The sequence below is a fragment of the Alternaria alternata genome, assembly GCF_001642055.1.
Source record: "Alternaria alternata strain SRC1lrK2f unplaced genomic scaffold CC77scaffold_14, whole genome shotgun sequence".
In the NCBI taxonomy this organism is placed as follows: Eukaryota; Fungi; Ascomycota; class Dothideomycetes; order Pleosporales; family Pleosporaceae; genus Alternaria; species Alternaria alternata.
Genome location: NW_017306203.1, coordinates 1 through 16,221, shown reverse-complemented (window position 1 = coordinate 16,221; position 16,221 = coordinate 1). Strand labels below are relative to the sequence as shown.

Genomic DNA, 16,221 nt, shown 5'->3' with positions numbered 1-16,221 from the left:
GCTCATCGCGGAGAATTCAATGTCGCAACAGGGCCTCATCTAAGTATCGATTAGGCGAAGACATAATTTACAAAGGATTAGGTGTCATACATTATCGCCACCACTACGTCTTATTGATACCCATCCTTCCCTTCAATAGCCGAAGCGCCCAAACTCCATCAACTACAATGATGGTGAAGAACGAGAAAACCAGACTTCCACCAAACACCAGACTGTGATATGTCCAAGCATCTCCTACATTTAGATCAACCACTTGACATGCGATCGCCCATGGCAAGACGTACAGTATATTCGATGCAAGAGATTGGTAGAGATACCAGGTCGGGCGCGTCGATACCAGAATCGCAGCTAGCTGTGTCGACACACCGTACATAATGTAACACCAGTCGATGGTGCGCCACATGCGAGCGGTTATACGGGCGACCTCTTCAGAACCCGAGAGGTATCGTGCAAAAGGCTCGGCACCAGCAAAGGACATGATGAGACAGAGTGGGATCTCAACCATCAATACGATGACGACGGAGTAGAGAGCCCAGCGGATCACGTTCCATAGTTGCCGGCGTGTAACCTGTGACTTTGCGGACCGTGAGACACCCACGATACTTGCACGCAAAGCTCCCCATGAGTGGCCAACAAAGGTCAGGGTTGTGGCTTCGAGTGCCATTACTGGTACCATAATCAGACCCCACCGAATAGTAGAAAAGACGCCCCAAGCAGTTGCGTAATCGCTGCCCAAACCGACAATACCATGTACCAGCCAGAGGTATAGCGCATTACGGATGGCGGATTCAGAGAAGAAGATCGCTCCTGGCCTTGCGAGTGTGACCAATGCTGGTAACGACGGGATTGTTTTCCGGCTGGATGTATCGTGATGAAGTGGAGATTTGGAGCTCACGGTCGTTGTGTAGACAAAGTACACCAGTCCCGCAAACGCAGAAGTGAGGTTGCAAGCCAGTGAGATGCCAGCCTGCATGTTTACCGTAGGTGTGATGCTTCCGACGTGGAACTTGGAGATGATGATCAAGTCGAGAATGATGTTGACTGCGAACTTGACCGAGCTTATGATGAGTGGAACATCAGGCTTGTCGAGCGCGCGGGTTGAAGCGCTGACCGCATACTCGACTGCCGAGCTGAATGCAGAGAACGCAGAGATGCGAACGTATGTAACACTCACATCTCTCACTTCGACAGGGACGAAACCTTTTGCGAATGTAGAAGCGCCTGCAACGAAGCCAATGCTCATTATAAGACCGAGAAGTGACTGGAAGAGGACGAGGGTATGGGTGAGCTGCAGTCGCTCACGGAAGCCACGACTGGCCTTGTCGCCGATGACGAGATACGAAGCGCGCGGTAACCCTTCGTTCAAGACTTCTGCTACTACGCCGATGTACGTATACGTGTCGGTTGTGACAACCATTGAGGAGTCGATATTGGCAACCCATAACTTCGACAAGGTGCCGTAGAGGGCTGGCAAGATGAAAGTGCAGGTGTTGAACAGAAGCGCTCCGATGTACCTGTATTCAGTCAGTGCATGTCTAAGGGAGAAACTGAGCTGTTTGTTCCTACGTATCGCGATGCCATGAAGGCTTTAGATCAATGACGGCCTGCTTCCTCCACGATAAGCGCTCGCGACTTTGCGCACCATCAAGCGCTTCATCGCGCTCATCTACCGCAGAAATTTCAGGAGAGTGGGTCACGCCCATGTTGTCTTCCTTGAGGGAACAATCTGATACTGGTGTCGGAAACGTGATTGTGGTGTGGATCGGTGATTGTGGTGTGGATCGCAAAGAAGAGGTGGAAGCAGTCATGTCGTTCTATCGTCGCGTGGGGCGAAGGTCAAATCAAGCAAACGCGATAGCAAATGGCTAAGCTGTATGCACATGCACGACCCCGCGCATTGCATCTTGAGTAGATACAAAAACGAGTGGAGGTCAAGGAAGCGGTGGTGGGGCACGAACGCGGGGAATACGAGGGCTTTGCCGCGGATGACAATCCTTACCGACATAGGGGTGGGTCAGCGGAAGCACATGCATGAATGTGATGCAGCTTTTGATTGGATAGGTTGAATATATGCTAGGACAGACGCTGTGCGAGCAGACTACATACAGCTCGATTCGGAAGAGAGATCAATGCGTGCCCTGCTCATGCTTGAGACTATTGCGCTTATGACAGGTAGGTAAGCGATCTTAAAACCTGTGGAAGGCTTGCACGTAAGAGCCCCTGTCTTGGAGATGATTTCTCGTCGGCTTCAGCAGAGTACGAAATACTCGCTGAGTAGCGTTTCTTTCTTGTATGAGGAATCCGCGTTTGGCTCCGTGTCTGCCGTGGCAAGGCCATCGTCTACGTCATCTACAATCCGGTGATCGGAGTAGCTCCCATCCATCCAACCACACAAGTAGCATTCACCAGCTAGCTTCCAGCGTACATCATCATCACTCGGTGTCTCTCGTATCACGAATGGTACATCACTGCCATCAAAAATGACAACCACATCACCAACTCTAGCTTCTTTGCCCGACTTTCCTAGATAGCCTTTATGGGCGATGAACAATTCGGGACAATGAGTGCTGTAGATGGCATAAAATGACATATTGCCGACATCCTTCGGCATGGCTGGCAGTGTATGGCACTGGTGCGCAATGACCGTCTGCCAAAATTGATACCGAATTTCCTCTCGTGTAGATTCTTCCCTTTCCAGTCCGCCTTCAATGAGCCGCGCAAAACATGTTTGAACAGAGTGATAGACTTTCACCCAATTTATGCTTGAAACGCTATTCGGTATGAGGCCCTCAGAACTCCTAGGAAGGCTAGTCGGATCTTCAAAACAGTCGTCGTGGGTCCAGAGGTCTCCGAAGGTTTCCTGTCTATCTACCATTGAATCTTTTTGAGACTGTGTCTCTGTTAATCTTATAGGACAAATTGTTCAACAGCGGCTTATGCGATCAATCGCCACCCCTCGAACTCGGACAGACGCGGGTCTGACTATCTCAACAGAGGCTCCTCGGTATCTCCCGGCAGATCTCGTCCCAGCACCTGCTTTCCTGCACCAGGACTTAGATACTGACTTGAAAACGAATAAAGGCTGTGACGGGTCGTCTCCTAAGAACACTGCGTGTCGTAATATATCTATATCTCCGTTTAAGAGTACTGACCAGGTAAACTCCAAAAAGACACCCATGACAGTAAGACAATAGTTAGGCATAATTCTTGTGTTTTACCTAGCTAGCCTAAGTAGACCGCAGATTAAGTCCCGTTTGTTGGTACAGTTGGGAGGATGATCCATGCAACAACAGTCGTACAACGACAACTGTGGTAGGTCGGAGCCTGGTTGAAGATGCCATCTCGTACGGAAAGCCATGAGAACTATAGCTAAGCGGTAGCTGTCTAAGGACATACCTCTTTTCACGCTGGATTCGGCGCTGATAAGTGCAAGATTGGGTTTCCATTTAACAATTCGTGAGTAGAGCTTGTTTATCGCGTTCTCTAATGTCTTGTAATTAATATGCTGATCACTGTCAGAACGCAGCCCTGCACCACTACGCTATGCAACCAAAAAGGTACGTATGATCAGTGAACTACTGATCAGGGTGCAGGATAGTACATATCATCAGCCAGGCCTGACAATCACCGACCCAGATCTGCACATTAGCAGCAAGGATGAACTCTTGTATCACCCATAGCCTAGTAAACCATTCGCTGCTGACAATTACGATAATTGCAGCGACAATGCTGTCAACAAAGTCAGCAGGCTCAGGATATGCCATCGAGAAATCAATTTCAGAAGATTCCTCAAGCCAATGCAACTGCTAAACAGCTTCGTGAAACTTCCCATTGTCCAACCACATGATGACCATACTTGTATTCGTATAGACCGAGTCCATGTTCTTGACTTAGTGGCTTTTTTCATCGTTGTCCAACTGGTTGATGCAGACTGCATCCACACAGAGGATTCGGCTCCGGTCCGGGTAGCGTAGGGCTTAGAGCGCGAGACATAAGTTCTTCGTGATAGATAATACACTGTCGCTCTCCGTATCGCGCAGATGACATGCAGGAACGGGATTACTCCAGACGTACGAGAGAGTTTCGTACCCGCCATCAGACATCGATTGGTCTGTTTCGAACAATCAACATAATAAGACTGCGCCAGGCATTCCTGGTAAAAGCTCGAGGACGCGAATGGCATCAGTTTGCCGTAATTTCTTGTGGACGTAGCGCTTGGGATGAGAGGCAGCCAGCTTGGGGGACTCTGTCCGATGAGAGAAATAGAGATCGTGATATGTGTTGGACGACATTGTGCGCAGCTTCGATTAGTAGCTGGTTGCGAAGAACGATGTGATGTTTTGAGTGCTTGAAAGCTACTCGTGGGGCTCTTGGTGTGAGACCATGGACCTTATCTTTGTGCAGTTCATAGGAGTATTGGCGACCAAGATATCTGGTTGAGACGAGCTGGCAACAAAGAGTGCACTACATTTTAGTATAATTTCAAACTTGACATGGTCACGAGGTAGGGTAAAGCGGTCCAGCTTCAGCTGCGGTGGGGTCGGCAGCTGAGGCTGACCAGCTCGAGCGTTCATTTGCTTCCGTGGCTATTCACAACACCTGGCTGTATGCGCAGCCAAAATGTGTATCAGATCGTTGTCGAACGATGACTCGTCGTTTCCAGGTCCAAGACAGTCATTCCGGGCACGTCCTCTGATTGATCGAGTTGTCGCTATTCCGGGAACGTCAAGCAGTGCCTCCATCTCGGTTGTACGAGAAGGCTGTCGGCGAAGGCACCATGAACCCTGCTATGTCTGCAAGTATCGACGGTAGCATATCGCGATATATCTCCTCGAGCGAGGTTGTTCGGTTGAGCAGGCCGAAGACGGCGAGCGCAGTGGTTGTTGTTCTGCGTAGAGCGGGGTGACGCGCGATCAGGCGGTTGGGCCGCCACGTCACATCCCATTGGCCCTACCCAGGTACGCATATCGTAGCAACTGCCATTTGCTCCTCGCGAGCTGATTCCTTATCTTACACACTTTGTATGCATCGTCTCAGCCTCGCGCGCTGCCTTTTCTCGTAGCGAGATCGTTCCGAAAGACCTTGAGCAATTGTCCATTCATGCTGTTTCCACGCCTACTGAGATTTCGACAGCGTGATGGACGACAAAGTCAATCACCTGATCGTCGCCACAAAGGAACAGCATTGAGTGAGCATGCGCGCAGAATTACAGCCTCGCCTCAGGCGTTGTGGCGCGATGCGGGCGTCATGTCGGCGGTGTCTATCGCAGACTTCTCAACCACACAACCAGGCTGCATCATTCCATGACCAACATACCTCAACCTGCAAAGAGCCACCGTGTCCTCCTCTACGTGTTGTCTTGAGATCGTCTCCTGGGAAAGGATTCTATCGTACCGTCCCATGATTTCTATCTTTGATCCACAATGCCAGCTCTCTTCGATCGATTCTCAGCCTTGCCCGGACTGCTTATCACCTCCATTACCTGTTACACCTTACTTTACTTGCATCTGAGCAAGTATCACAGCTCGGAAAACTTCTTGATCTGGACTTGGGAATGTCGTACAGCTGTCACAATATTGGTTCAGTTGTTGTCGCAGGTTTTAGGCATCATATATGTTCACGTCGTGTGTGAATGAAGACAAGGTTGCAATCTAGCACGGTCATCGCTAACATTGTACTAGGCGCACTCGTCCGCTCATAATTCCTATCATTGACAGCGAATAAAACATTCCGGGTCAGCTCTGCGTATTTCATCTAGACCATTACTGTGCCACGGTGGGCCTCGTAATTGTCATAGATCTCAATAATAACCCTTTTAGTGATGCCAGAAGCTTCTATAGTCCCTGCATCGTTATAGGCTGCTGCTATTGTACTGCTACCTACACGACAGGATGCAATAGGTGTGATTCACGTCTCAACATTCAACGTCTCTAACATGACTGCAATGTGGGATATCGTTGAGACAGCCTGCTAATCACGACTCACCTACAGATACGGATACTGCGGCTCAGGATGCAACCTTGCTTTTGGTTCCTGCTCAAGCACATCTGTCGCCTCTCCTGCGATCGCGCATTCAAAGTCGACGCCAATACGTGCTACTGCCACTGCTTCGTCACCCGCCACCAAAACCTGGTGTCCAAAAAGTCTCTACTAGTGCGCGATGCGGCAATGCCCACAAAGCGTCACCTCCTGGAATGACTTGTGCCGGCCCAAATGGAGCAATTGCTGCAGTCAATACTCAGACTGGTATCTTCGGCGATCGATTGTTCCGTTACGTGCTTTTGTGTACTCATGCAACACAGTGAAAGCACCGATGCCTACTGCGGCAGCGGCTGCCAGCCAGGCTTCGGCAATCGCAAGCCCGCATCCTTGTCCCCATCATCCACGCCCGCGAAGGCCCCAGTTGCGCCATCGAGTGCGCTGTCAACGATGAACATACCCGTAGTCTCATCACCTGTCTCGTCGTCAAGAATCACGTCGTCCGCTACCTCGTCTCAGCCTATGAGCACATTGCTCACCGACCCTGTTTCATCTTCTTCATTTACAGTTGCGTCGGTCGAAGACCCGTACACAAGTACGCTTGTAACAAGCACAAGCGCATTGGCTATGGACGTGGGAATCCTGTCCTCGCTGGAGGTTACTTCAGCGTCAGCAGCAGCCCCGGAGATCGTTTCTGCGTCTAGCGAGGTTCCAACCTCGCTAGCAACGTTAGAGATCACTGCGTCCACAAACCCTGTCGCTAGCTCTCTCAGCGCATGAGCTAGCCTATTAGAATCGCCTACCACTATCACTGAGCTTTCAAGCACGGCTACAGCGCCGCTCGCTACATCAGAGGTCCCTTCCGCAGAAGTCGACACTGTCTCTTCCATCGCATTGTCTACCGTGCTCGAGACGCTCGTCGAGCCGACCGCCACGCCCACACCATCAACCACTGACCTCCAGACCTAACAAGCGAGACCGAGACCATCTTTTCGACTGCCGCTCCCGTAATTAGCACGTCGCCATCGCCGGAGTCCATCTCATCATCTGAGCTTACGACCACTACAGTCGAAGAGTCTACATCGAGCTCAGTGATCGAAACATTATCACTCTTCCCAGAGACTACAGCTTCCTCGTCCGCGGTGAGTTCTATTGTTGGGACATCCACCACGTCGGCGCTTGCGACCTGCAACACGCTCGCCGCGACGTACAACCCTTCCTTTGAGAGTGGTGCTACCGCCCCTTGGATACCGGCCGGATTTGCCTTGAATTCTGCGTACAGCAAAACTCAGGTGCTTTCTGCTGCTTCTGCGCCATTCACGCCGCTCGACGGGTCACACAAGCTTTACAGCACCTTCGACCGCAGTTTTCCACCAGGTCTGGCCTGGATATACACGCTTCAAAACGTGTACATCCCAGCTGGTAGCAATCTCAACTGCGCTCTCGGGGTCAAGGTGACGCAGGGCAGCAATCCCAATTAAGTTCGTAACATGCAAGCTTGGTTGTACATCGACAACCAGTGTGTGAATCCCGGAACCAACAATTACTTCACCGGGACATCTTCTAGCCTAGGAGCAAATGATTGGAGAAGGATTGGTGGAGCCGGTGTTGCAAATGCGCAAGACGTGCATACTGTCATGTTTGCGATGCAGTCGAATCTCGGTGGTGTCTACAGTCAGGGCACAGCTAAGTATATTAGAATCAGGGATTTTGCGGCAGAATCTCTTGAAGATTGGCCTGTGAGTAAAATATCTTGTAGGACAATCTTTATGTATATTTAAATTTTCTAGCAAAACCCCTACGTGTATTAAAATTCCGTACAATGACTAGTGCAATACAAGACGTTGCGTAAAGAAACAGAACAGTAGAAACAGGCGGTGAGGACTTATGGGTGAGGGACCCGTGCGCGTAGCGCTACGGCTTAGCGAGCCAATTAACAGAATCTGGGTGCTAGGCGGAGCACCCGGATTCTGTGGTACCATCAGTGTTACGGCAACCACGGTGGTTACCGTGACACACTTCTTCTTTTAGGTTTGGAGTTCTAGCAGAAGTTCCTATGCTAGTCTCACACGCAAGTTTCACTCAGACGACTATCTGCGTATTCGTAGTCGTATATAGCTTGCTTTGGCACGGTCCACATCGCAATTGATACGAGACTTCCTTATTCGCTACTCGGTCTCTCGTAATACGCGGCAGCCATCCCTGCTTGCGCATAACATCCTAGCATGTCTAACGATATCAATGCAAGTGTAAAACTGTCCGCACTCTTCAACACACGGACAAAAGAATCGGCCCGGCTGCAGCAACGCACTGGTTATCCAGGTTCAGAGCGCAGAATTCTCCAGCTTTTAAACCTCACAGGCAGACTCAGTCACTATTCTCACACGCAACGACCATCCCGGTTCTTACCAGCCAAATGGGAACGAAGGCAGGCATACGATCGGTTCAGGCGCCCCCACATCCGTCATCGCCATTTCGGTCCCGCAGCAAGTCGCTGATGAGGCATGATGAGGACATTCGGTGTGTCATATCCACGGCACTATTTTTCGCCGTCTTCGTCATCACTTGGCAAACTTTCACGTCGCCATTCACAGGTGGTTTACTTCCATTCGTAGCATGGCTCGCATTGTTCCAGCTTTCCTTCATGGGCGCTGTTACAACGCACAATGCTATTCACTTGCCTATCTTTTGGCATAAGGAGTGGAACAACTTCTACCAGATTTGCTTGTCTCTCCAGTATGGTGGCGCTGTGTCCATCTTCATACCAGGTCACAACTTGTCTCACCACAAGTATCCCCAACAAGCGAGAGACGTTAGTAAGTCCTTCGCTGTTCCTTTTCCGGTCTTTTCTGCCTTGCCTTGCCAACATCTATGTAGTGAAAACAGCGGCATTGAAGACTCAATCTCCACGCCTTCCACATGGCTAATCCTCTATTCTATTAAATAGTGCGTACTACCAAAGTTAGATATAACTGGAACCTCTTGAACGGACTACTCTTCTTTTGGCACGTTGTTCTCTCAGGAAACAAGGATGACAAGCTGTATTTCAAGGCTCAAGCCCGTCTCAACCGACCTATTGCAAAGCAGCGCCGGATGGAAGAGGTTGCCGTCTGGAGCGCGACAGTAGTGCTTGTTCTACTAGATTGGCGTCGATGGATCTGGTTCGCGCTGCTGCCGCAATTTTACGCCAAATACTGCATCCTCTCATTGAATTTCCTTCAACACGACGGGTGCGATATGAGCTCCAAGTACAACTTCGCGCGCAATTTTACTGGTCGGACGCTTAATTACTTCTGCTTTAACAACGGATTCCACACGGTTCATCATCTGCACCCCGGGCTGCACTGGTCCACCCTGCCGCAGAAGCATCAGGAGCTCATCGCACCTCACATTGCGCCGAGCTTGGAGATCTCGGACATGTTACTCTACATTTGGCGATGCTTTATCTATCCGGGCCATCGGCTGGACTATAAGGGCCATCGCCTCCTGATCTCCAAAGAAGAAAATGAGATGCCGGACGAACCATGGTTCTACAACGGGTCGGAAACCTACTCGGATACTCAGGAGTATCTTGCCTATAGTATAAGATAAGTAAGATAGGAAAGAACACTAGACTCGAGTTGATCTTATTAGTGCGTTTATAGTATTAGATAAAGGTTATAACTAACGTTATAAGTTGAGCTATAATGTATAAGGCAGACTTTACGCATAGAAGAGCAGGCTAGTGTAAGGGAGTAACTAAAGGCAATAGTACTTGCTTTACGTTATAAAGGATAGTAAGAGATAGCTAGTATATTAATGTGAGGAGCAGTTTAGCAGGCACTAAGATATCGGTATAGGCTTGTATTGAGACGAATCCTTAAGGAGCTATCAAGCCTCTTAGAAGGATAATATATATCTACGTTACGTGATCGTAGCTAGTGTGGGCCGACGGTGCCCTAAAGGGTTCCCGGTGGCTTACTAGTCTGTAGCTAGAATCCTGTGATAATAGAACATTGTGACAATTAATACTATAGACGCAGATAGTACTACAGTTACACGCGTAAGATAGCGAGTTTAAGTTAATCTTAATAAGCAATTTAGCAACATTAAGAGTGTTAAGGCTGTTATTAATTAAGCAACAGCTCTCTACCCTACCCGAGAGGATGTGCTTGATTGTACTACAATCAAGCTGTTTTGTTAGTAGCGATAAGAAAGCGATAAGGAACGAGGAGTGGGATCAAGGGAGTAGGATCAAGGCTAGGGATCTACGCTACAGAGCTAGCTACAGAAAATCTAAAGAAGCTGTTCTGTGCAGATTTACGCTAGGATTTCAAATCTTCACTCGGCTTGTCGATAGCTGCTCTCGTTGTTGAGATATCTGTGTTGAAAGGTAGAGGTGAAGTTTTGATGTTCCTCACGTGACTGCACGCTGCACAGCCACTGTTGCAGCGCTCTAGCTACACAATTTGATACAGAATTACGCCACAATTTCAAATCTGTATTTAGTTTGTTAATAACTGCGCTACTTATAAAGATATTAACATATAACGTTGTAAAATACTAGACCTTGCGTAAACTACTAGACCTTGCGCAAACTACTAGACTCACCAGCTTTGCGATATGGATCAGTATACTGCTTGTATAAGCCAGTCCATGCTGGAAACCAGTATACCTGACGCAAACTACTAGACTCTATACTTTGCGGAATCGCTATATGGTTTGTATGGGGCTGCGCATGTCTACACGGTTTCTCATACAAAAAAGCGCACCTCCGAGCTGTTTTCCGCCACCTTAACCCCGCAACGCGAATCTCGAGCCGAACGCTGTTCCTACACTACATAAGAGGGCACCCAATTATCGACCGAAGCCGACGGCCAGTTAAGACACCCGAATCTCAGCTTGCCAAGAGTAGGTTGATGTGAGGGGTAGGCTCTCAATCCGGGGGCTGAAATAGACGGAGTACCAAAAGGCGGGCGCTCGCCTCATGAATGGTCATCAACAGCAGTTGGGTGCCCGGGCAACCGGGCTACCTGGCGAAACTTTCTGCGGTTCTGAGGGATTTCGTAGTAGCAAATATTGGGCCGGCGCTCGCCTTATGGGTGGGCGCCAGTTGGGTGCCTCGATGAATTATTGGGGCGCCTACGAGCGTGGGTGCCGGGGTAACCAGGCTACCTGGAGAATTCAGTCAACTCCTGAAATAACGCGACCGTCTTCGATACGGGTGGCGTGGTTAAGCTGCACGAAGCAAGCATCAGATTAGGCGTAATGCCGTCCCAGCCAGATCGACTCTGTCCTCCAGTGTTTGGTGGAGAAGGTTTGGTTGGCAGCTAGGGGACTTCAGTGTCTTCGCTGGCGAACCTTCTACGTAGTCTTGACTGCATTATTCAAAATTGGTATCATACTTGCAAGCCGAGCTTCCGTCAAGGGGTAGCGGTTAGGGACGTCAACTCTGGCCAGCGCGTTACTCGGGGCGAGGCGACTGTCTTAGATTTTGCAGGCGGCTGGTGAAAGTCTATTAAAACGCGTAATTCCCGGTCTATCCTGACGGATAATCCGTTTGGTATCACGAGGTCTCGCGGCCTTGTGGTAGTTCTTAGTCCGGGAGATCGTGGTCCTTGCTTAACTGGACAACTGAAAAGGTCCGTACTACCAGTCAAGGAAGTATGGCGCATCTTAAGGGGGGGGTTGAAATCTAGCTATCCGCGCTTCGCGTGCGTAAGCTTTCGAGTAACCTGTCCCCCCAGGAATCGATCCTGGTTATGCTTGCATCGGGGGAAACGCCTTTCTCGCTACACCAGAGGACATGACTGGGGAACTCATATGCTTGTCTTTAAGACTAAGCAATTCATACCGCGTTGAAACCTCCCTAAGGGGGGATTCGGGCGGTGGCCGCCTGGGGGTTATACGGTGATGCGCATCCTAGTGCGGCCAGATCATACCGTGAAACTGCGAATAGCTTATTAAATCAGTTATCGTTTATTTGAAGATACCTTACCGCTTAGATATCCGTGGTACTTCTAGAGCTAATACATGCTGAAAACCCCGACTTCGGAAGGGATGCGTTTATTAGATAAAAGCCCAATGCCCTTCGGGGCTTTTGGGTGGTTCATTCAAATGTTTACAGATCGCATAGCCGTGCGCTGGCGACGGTTCATTCAAATTTCTGCCCTATCAACTTTCGATGGTAAGGTATTAGCTTACCATGGTTTTAACGGGTAACGGGGAATTAGGGTTCAATTCCAGAGAGGCAGCCTGAGAAACGGCTACCTTATCCAAGGAAGGCGGTACTGCGGGGAATATTATTGAACGGGTTTTTGGTATTCAAGCGGGTAACACCAATTAAATACTTGCGGTTCCAGGCAGGGTATCAACTTAAAGAGGGCATATTGGGGAATGTGTGAGCTACAGCCAAGGCTCTACTGCAAAATAGTAGTCGCTAAACCAGGGTTGGTGCGATAAGATGCGTAGGCGTTCCCCAAAAACCGTCTTAAAAGATGATTAGCATTTTACTTTAGTAAGATACTGCTAGGCCACACTCTCGCACATGACTGGTCTCTGAGAGACTGGGAGGAAATGTTGTAGAGTTGCGCTGTTGGTTTGTCCAACGCCGTGCGAACGTGGTTCTAGCCCCAGCTAAGTTAGCAATATTGGTCTTCTGACAAAAACATTATCTCAGCCGAATTAGTAATATGGTTTTAACTACGTTCCGTCCTGTTCTGTCCCGTCCTGTCCCGTCCCGTCCCAATTACCTTCTTCCTTCGGGTTAAGTGGGTAATATCCACCCCTTGTTCTTCGTACCAAGGCACCCTGTGGCTCGTCACAGGGTGCTGGATGTTATGTTCCCTCGTCCCTAAAACCCCCTTGCAATTTAATTCTGTATCAGTATCTACAATTAACAGTTAGTAGGGCTGGTTAGACGTGCATCTAACTGTGCTCTCGGGGAAACCCAGCTGGCGATTGTATCCTGCTTTCTGTACCTTTAGGGGTACTCGCGAAGCGTCATGCATATGTAGTAGAAAATCTCAGTTTCTTGTGGAGACCCTGTCTTAGGGACCCTCCGACCTCTGTGATGCTTCGGCAGAGCAGAGGAAATGGAGCAAATCCAACCCCATGGCCTATCAAACAGAATAGTTTAGGGTCGCTTCGCTGGCGGTGGGCGACATAGATGGGTGCGCTGGTGGGGCACTATCCTGTCAAGCAGTATAACTATTGCGAGATGGATCTATTCTGTTCCCTTTGGCGGCCTATTCCTTTACAACTCTCAGCAGCATAGATGTTTGGAGGACTTGAAACCTCTTGCCAAGACAACACCTATTCGCTGTTTGGCTAGCAGGTAGCCGGTGACACTGCATGTAAACTGACACTATCGCGGCGTAGCAAACGACTAATCTCCTCCCGTACGTCAGACTAGGTCAGGACAGCCGCCAAGACAACCATAGCGTTGCTCACAACATAACCCCATTTTCAACAGCCGTGCTTTTGTGCAAGCCATTGGAAATTCTTAGTTAGCATTTCCTGTGCGTTCTTAACGCTGTTAAATCTCGGAAACCCTAGCTTTTCATGTAGGGTTTCCCCTGGTATAATCAAACAGTAGGCCGCGCTAACAAGAACAGGAATCATCACCCCTGGCCACTGACAGGGCCTGGCCTCGTCCTGCCCAGTAGCGCAGAAGTGCTGGCTTATACCGCATTTCCAGCAGGTGTGTGTATTCTGAACCCCCCGTTTCCCTTGATCCCACTAAAGCTTGCGGGCTCTAACCTGGTCGCAGGCCTCTACGCTTAGGCCTTGCTCAACGGTTGTACACCATTCGCAATGTAAGTGTAAGTGGTCCAGCCAAGTTAGAGAGCCTCTTAGCCAGCAAACTGGGCAACCGTTGACTAACTCTTGCAGGGCGTTTCTCAGCTTGGCTTCTTCTTGGGCGTCCTGTTTCAAGACATTAGTGAGTTCTGTACTGCCTTCACCACAAAGGTCGCAGTTAGCTGCCTAGGCTTGAGTACAGGTAACTGACTGACCGTCTAGGAAGAGGCTCAAGATACTCTGTCGACAGGTGCCCAGGCGAGGATTAATAAATTCCTGGATAGCGGCCTCGTTAAGTGCACGCCAGGAATGGTCTACTAGTATGTCTAGTGCAGGTGCTTTGTGACGAGGGCTTTCAACTAATATGACTGAATCTACCAGCTGCCCTTCGCGACCAGCACGCCCTGATTCTTGGGCGAAATCTATCGCGCCATAAGGCGTATCCACGTGAAGTATTCTGACAATCTCAGGATAATCAACACCCGTACCAAGAGATGACGTGGCTGTTATGAGCCCACCGCGTTAGAGCCAGGCTTTCAGAACCCTCGAGCGGTCATCAGCGTCTAGGCCAGCGTGGTAGTAATCGCATTGCAATTTTCGGGCCAGATTTTCACAGGTATTCTTGTACTTGCCGTAGATAACGGCCTTCTGTTTGCCAGCCAGCCCAGCTAACCAACGCGTAGCGACTCCCTGGGCCGCCTTAAATAGCCCTCCTGGCTGGCATCGCTGGACCAGGTACCGGATATTTGGGCGCAGAGTAGGGGCGCGAATATATCGTGGGCTGCGAAGAGCCATAGCTGCACCTAATTCATACTCAAGTAGAGGTGGTTGCGTAGCGGTAAGTAAGATGAACTGAGCCTTAATAGCACGCAGCCGGGCGAGGTGGGCTAATTTTGGGCGCCAGTCAGAGCTAGTATATGTCAAGTAACATTCATCGACAACAATGCGCCTAAGCCAGCCGCCTTGCATTAACAGGGTAGCAAAGGTAAGCAACTCAAAGCTCCCAGCAGCGTCTGCGCTAACCAAAATTATTGGGGCCGGGCCGTTAGCTGAAAGTCCAGGTATCCATTCTGTAGCTGGAATTTTCGCCTCAGCTAACCGCGTTTTTAGGTTTTTCAGCAGCTCACGGAATGGGACAACAACAATAGTGACCCCTGGGTCCGAGAGGCACGCAGGCGCCATGAAGAGAAGACTCTTCCCGCCACCTGTTGGAAGAACAACAACAAGCGGTGTCTCTCCAGCCAGGATAGCGCGCAGGGCAATTTCCTGCTCTGGTGACTTAAAGGTAATTAGTCCCTCTTTTTGAACCACCTTTTGAACCAGAATTTGAATTTCTAAATCGTTAACTGTCGCAGGCTCTGCTTGGTCCTGCGCGGGCTGCGCTGGCAAAGATTTTGCAGGCGAGCCTTGATTTTGGCGTGAGATACCAGCAGCTTTGGCTACGCTTACTGGCGTAAGCGGGTTGGGTAGCGTGCTTGACAACTGGAGGAAGCGGTGCCACTTGCTGCTTAGATCACGAAACACCTGCACTGAGCGGTGGCTAAGGTGTGAAACAATGCCCATCTCAACGCCATAGCGTAGCGTGCCGGTGAGTTCAGAACGACCTGCCTGGAGATCAAGGCCGCTTTCAAGCTGCTGTTCAGGCTCTTCTAAATCTCCCTCTGTAAGTGCTTCTTGAGTGCCCTCACCAAACTCCTTACTAACCACTTCTCTCCCAATTGTGATAGCTGTATGGCGATATTCAAGGGTAGTAAGCCTACAGCCTAGCCAACATTGGGTCTCTCTGGAGATAATCTGGCTAAGCCGGCTTGTCTCCCAGGGGCCAGTATTGCTAGACCACACATAATCTGTGGGGGTTCTGTTGAGTCTCTCGTCCTCAAGGTATTCAGCAAGCGGCTGGACATGGGCTAGAAAGACAGCGAATAACTAACCAACTCTCCAGGGCAAGAAGCGCGCTATTACCTTAGGCTTATCCCACATTGCCTGACTTTTGTGATATCTACTAATAAAAACCACCTGGCCGTCTATAACATAGATATTTCGATCCTGTACATAGCCATTGCGGAAACGTGTAGTGGTAACTTCAGTACCTCGTGCTGGCTGCCCGCCCGTTACGTGGGTAAGGAAGAGCAGGTATTCAAGGAACCTCTCAACCCGGCGAAGGTAGCGTCGAACTAGTTGGGGCTTCCAGGCTGAACTATTGGTGTTGTATAGCTTGCGGCCTTGGGGGCTTTGTAGCATTTTAGATAGGGTTGCTTCCCAGCAACCTATCCTAGAGGATGTGCGCGATTGCACTACAATCGCGCTGTTTTGTTAGTAGCGATAAGAATGCGATAAGAAGCGAGGCGTAGGATCGCGGTAGTAGGATCGCGGTTAGCTAGCTACACTAGAGAGCTAGCTAGAGAAAATCGAAAGAAGCCATTTTGTGCAGATTTACGCCAGGATATCAAATCTTTACTCGGT

General features: G+C 49.7%; 8 protein-coding genes across 8 annotated transcripts; 4 read left to right on the top strand and 4 right to left on the bottom strand.

Annotated features, from left to right (window-relative positions):
- Positions 1–103: 103 nt before the first annotated feature.
- Positions 104–1,703, bottom strand: CC77DRAFT_938893 (hypothetical protein; the record flags this gene model as incomplete). The annotated part of the gene is made up of 2 exons (XM_018534646.1): positions 104–1,514; positions 1,567–1,703. 2 exons carry the CDS (start codon positions 1,701–1,703, stop codon positions 104–106), a joined length of 1,548 nt encoding a protein of 515 aa, XP_018384192.1.
- Positions 1,704–3,415: 1,712 nt separating this feature from the next.
- Positions 3,416–4,447, bottom strand: CC77DRAFT_171342 (hypothetical protein). The gene has a single exon (XM_018530442.1). The coding sequence runs from the start codon at positions 4,181–4,183 to the stop codon at positions 3,707–3,709; it is 477 nt and encodes a 158-aa protein (XP_018384191.1). The 5' UTR covers positions 4,184–4,447; the 3' UTR covers positions 3,416–3,706.
- A 570-nt stretch (positions 4,448–5,017) lies between these two features.
- Positions 5,018–5,893, top strand: CC77DRAFT_1021669 (hypothetical protein). The gene is made up of 2 exons (XM_018525305.1): positions 5,018–5,624; positions 5,682–5,893. The coding sequence occupies exons 1-2, from the start codon at positions 5,424–5,426 to the stop codon at positions 5,712–5,714; spliced, it is 234 nt and encodes a 77-aa protein (XP_018384190.1). The 5' UTR covers positions 5,018–5,423; the 3' UTR covers positions 5,715–5,893.
- Positions 5,894–6,291: 398 nt separating this feature from the next.
- On the top strand, positions 6,292–7,460 carry CC77DRAFT_1062704 (hypothetical protein; the record flags this gene model as incomplete). Its single annotated transcript, XM_018528556.1, has 2 exons — positions 6,292–6,707; positions 6,953–7,460. The coding sequence occupies 2 exons, from the start codon at positions 6,292–6,294 to the stop codon at positions 7,458–7,460; spliced, it is 924 nt and encodes a 307-aa protein (XP_018384189.1).
- Positions 7,461–8,339: 879 nt separating this feature from the next.
- On the top strand, positions 8,340–9,962 carry CC77DRAFT_1021663 (hypothetical protein; the record flags this gene model as incomplete). The annotated part of the gene is made up of 2 exons (XM_018525304.1): positions 8,340–8,795; positions 8,927–9,962. Coding segments are annotated over exons 1-2 (811 nt in total), but the record flags the coding sequence as incomplete, so codon positions are not given.
- A 2,229-nt stretch (positions 9,963–12,191) lies between these two features.
- Positions 12,192–12,362, top strand: CC77DRAFT_939130 (hypothetical protein; the record flags this gene model as incomplete). The annotated part of the gene is made up of 1 exon (XM_018534659.1): positions 12,192–12,362. A coding segment is annotated over one exon (171 nt), but the record flags the coding sequence as incomplete, so codon positions are not given.
- A 2,410-nt stretch (positions 12,363–14,772) lies between these two features.
- On the bottom strand, positions 14,773–15,609 carry CC77DRAFT_905718 (hypothetical protein; the record flags this gene model as incomplete). Its single annotated transcript, XM_018533617.1, has 1 exon — positions 14,773–15,609. A coding segment is annotated over one exon (837 nt), but the record flags the coding sequence as incomplete, so codon positions are not given.
- Positions 15,610–15,687: 78 nt separating this feature from the next.
- CC77DRAFT_900102 (hypothetical protein) lies at positions 15,688–15,939 on the bottom strand (the record flags this gene model as incomplete). The annotated part of the gene is made up of 1 exon (XM_018533568.1): positions 15,688–15,939. A coding segment is annotated over one exon (252 nt), but the record flags the coding sequence as incomplete, so codon positions are not given.
- Between the last annotated feature and the right edge of the window lie 282 nt (positions 15,940–16,221).